The sequence below is a fragment of the Plectropomus leopardus genome, unplaced genomic scaffold, assembly GCF_008729295.1.
Source record: "Plectropomus leopardus isolate mb unplaced genomic scaffold, YSFRI_Pleo_2.0 unplaced_scaffold12868, whole genome shotgun sequence".
Classification (NCBI taxonomy): domain Eukaryota; kingdom Metazoa; phylum Chordata; class Actinopteri; order Perciformes; family Serranidae; genus Plectropomus; species Plectropomus leopardus.
The window spans coordinates 1-2733 of NW_024613690.1; the positions used below are offsets into that span (position 1 = coordinate 1).

Here is a 2733-nt window from a genome sequence, read left to right on the forward strand (position 1 = left end):
TCAATTAGACAATTACTTCTTTATTCATAGCACATCTTACACATGATATGCAAATCAAAAGTAAATTTAAAAAATCTCCCCATGTATTTTGCCTTGATCCACCTAATTTATTTCATATTTTACATATTTCATTTTATTCTGAATCAATATTCCTGATTTAAATAAGCAAATTCACGCCAATAAAAGCTGCAGGCACATTAAAGTGGCCATTTTAAAATCTATTTTGTATTTAAGTCGACACTGATATTTGTCTTTCTTATATGATGCTGCTGCTGCACTGATTTCTTTACGTGTATCGAGGTTGCCTCCACACAAAGATGGATGTGGTGTTACATTACACCAGACGAGGCCTTCTCTGTTTACAACACCCTCTCTTATTTTTGTCTCAGTGAAAGAGGAGGGGGACAGGGAGATCTCCAGCAGCAGAGACAGCCCTCAGGTCCGGCTGAAGAAGCCCAGGAAGGCCCGGACGGCCTTCACGGACCACCAGCTGGCCCAGCTGGAGCGCAGCTTCGAGCGGCAGAAATACCTGAGCGTCCAGGACCGTATGGAGCTCGCGGCCTCTCTCAACCTCACCGACACGCAGGTCAAGACCTGGTACCAGAACCGGAGGTAAGGACGCTGCTGATTTAGAGTAAACAGGGACGAGGGGGGTGGGTAATCTGGTTTCTCACGGCTGGCTTATGCAAGATGGACCCAGGGACGCCATGTTTTGCTTTCACCCCAAAGGTGGCACGAGTTCACTTCACTTAATGCGTCGAAAACAAATGTTGTTTTGATATTGATTGATCTGGCCATTCTTCCTCGATTAATTGATTCATCGTTTTGTCCAAAAATGCCGAATTTTGCCAGATCACAGTTTCCAAGTGCACAACGGGACATCTTAAAATGTTGTCCAAACACTGACCCCTAAGAAATCCAGTTCACTTAACATATTAATAAAGAGTCGTTTTATTTTTTTAACAATTAAATTGAATAGTCGGTTAACCTTCAATTAATTCCAGCTCCACTTATACTCTACAATAACAAACATCCACTAAATTTAGGAGCAATTTTGATTGACAGCTGATTAATTGATCCCACTTTTTTCATCGCAAAATTGTCTGAGGAGTATCCCTGGACTTGGATTTGTAATTTGTTTATTTATTTATCATTTTTTACACGTGTTAATTTCGATTTTGAACACTGTGTGTATGGTGAATATTGGGACACAAACTGCGAATATTCGTGTTTTAAATTAAGTTTTTTTCCCCCTTCTTGGACATGAAATAGGCCTATATTGTTTACTGAATATATCCGATGGGCATTCTGGTGTTATTTACTAACTTGTATTTTATTTTTATTCTCATTATTTATTATTCTATTTGGCATGTTGGAAATAAAGATCTAAACTCACCAACCAAACTTAAACACTGCAAGATGACATTTTTCATCACGACAAATCCCATTTATTGGCTGTTTTTAGACGTTTGTCAGCCCTGAGTTTATTTCTCACTTTTCAGCATCTTCATGCAGCAACATTACTTTTTTGACGCTCGTATCCGATTTAGGTCGCACACAATGACCCTGCAAATAGCTCGAAAACCGAGGCGTCAACGATTTGTAAATAAATAAAACTCCATGCACCAGTCAGAGAAACCGTCAATGTAAAAACCAGTTTTTCTGCAGCCTTCGGTTGAATTAACTTTAGCATTTATTTGTCTGCAGCTTTGACTCTCAGGCAGCTAAATGACATAAATAAATATAAAAACAACACTTTGGGGTATGAATAATGCATTGTTGCATGTGTGCATATCAATAATTCAAACAAACCACTATATCTACTCAATTATCTTTATTATGAATTATTCACCTGCGTGGAGTGCACACTGGCAATCTAGCAGACATCCTTGGGTGTGAATACAAGTGGCAGGTTGGAGATTTTGGTGATTTTTTTAAAAAAGAAACAGATGTATTTCTGACTTCTAATTGGACCCCAGATGGGGGACATTTTGGTGTCAGATTCAAACACAGTTAAGGATGCGCGCGTGCTAGAGGCTAAAAATATTTTCTCTTTTGCAGGACAAAGTGGAAGAGGCAGACGGCGGTAGGACTGGAGCTACTGGCCGAAGCTGGGAACTACTCCGCCCTGCAGAGGATGTTCCCGTCCCCGTACTTCTACCCGCAGAGCCTGGTGTCCAATCTGGACCCCGGAGCGGCCCTCTACCTGTACAGAGGCCCCTCGGCGCCCCCGCCGGCCCTGCAGAGACCCCTGGTCCCCCGGATCCTGCTGCACGGCCTGCAGGGGGGCAGCGAGCCGCCGCCTCCGCCGCCTCTGCCCCCCATGTCCGGCGTGCTTCCCCGGCCAGCTCAGCAGCGGTGAGCCGGCCCCTGCAGATTTCTGCTTTTTGTTTTGTACGCCGACTCTGGCAGCTTGGGACTCGTACGGAGAAATAAAAACAGAAAAATGAAAACGTGACGAACAAAAGAAAAAAACAAACTGCTCGAGGCCTTTATATGGTGCGAAATGGCCGATTTAGGCTGAACTCTGTGGACGGAGCTTTGTGACTGAAACTGTCTGTGTGGAAGGACTTTTTTGTGTTCTCTTGGGACATGAGCTTTATTTATAACTTATTTATTTTTCAATATGAATCAAAGCATCTAAGTTATGTATTTATTTGATCCAATTTTCAGTATTTTCAGTGTTTTTTTCCAACAACAAATACAATTGTTGGTGGCACTTTGACCTACAGT

General features: G+C 42.3%; 1 protein-coding gene across 1 annotated transcript; it reads left to right on the plus strand.

Moving 5' to 3' along the window:
- Window positions 1-389: 389 nt before the first annotated feature.
- LOC121963854 (barH-like 1 homeobox protein) lies at window positions 390-2721 on the plus strand (the record flags this gene model as incomplete). The annotated part of the gene is made up of 2 exons (XM_042514095.1): window positions 390-612; window positions 2062-2721. Coding segments are annotated over 2 exons (524 nt in total), but the record flags the coding sequence as incomplete, so codon positions are not given.
- Window positions 2722-2733: the final 12 nt, after the last annotated feature.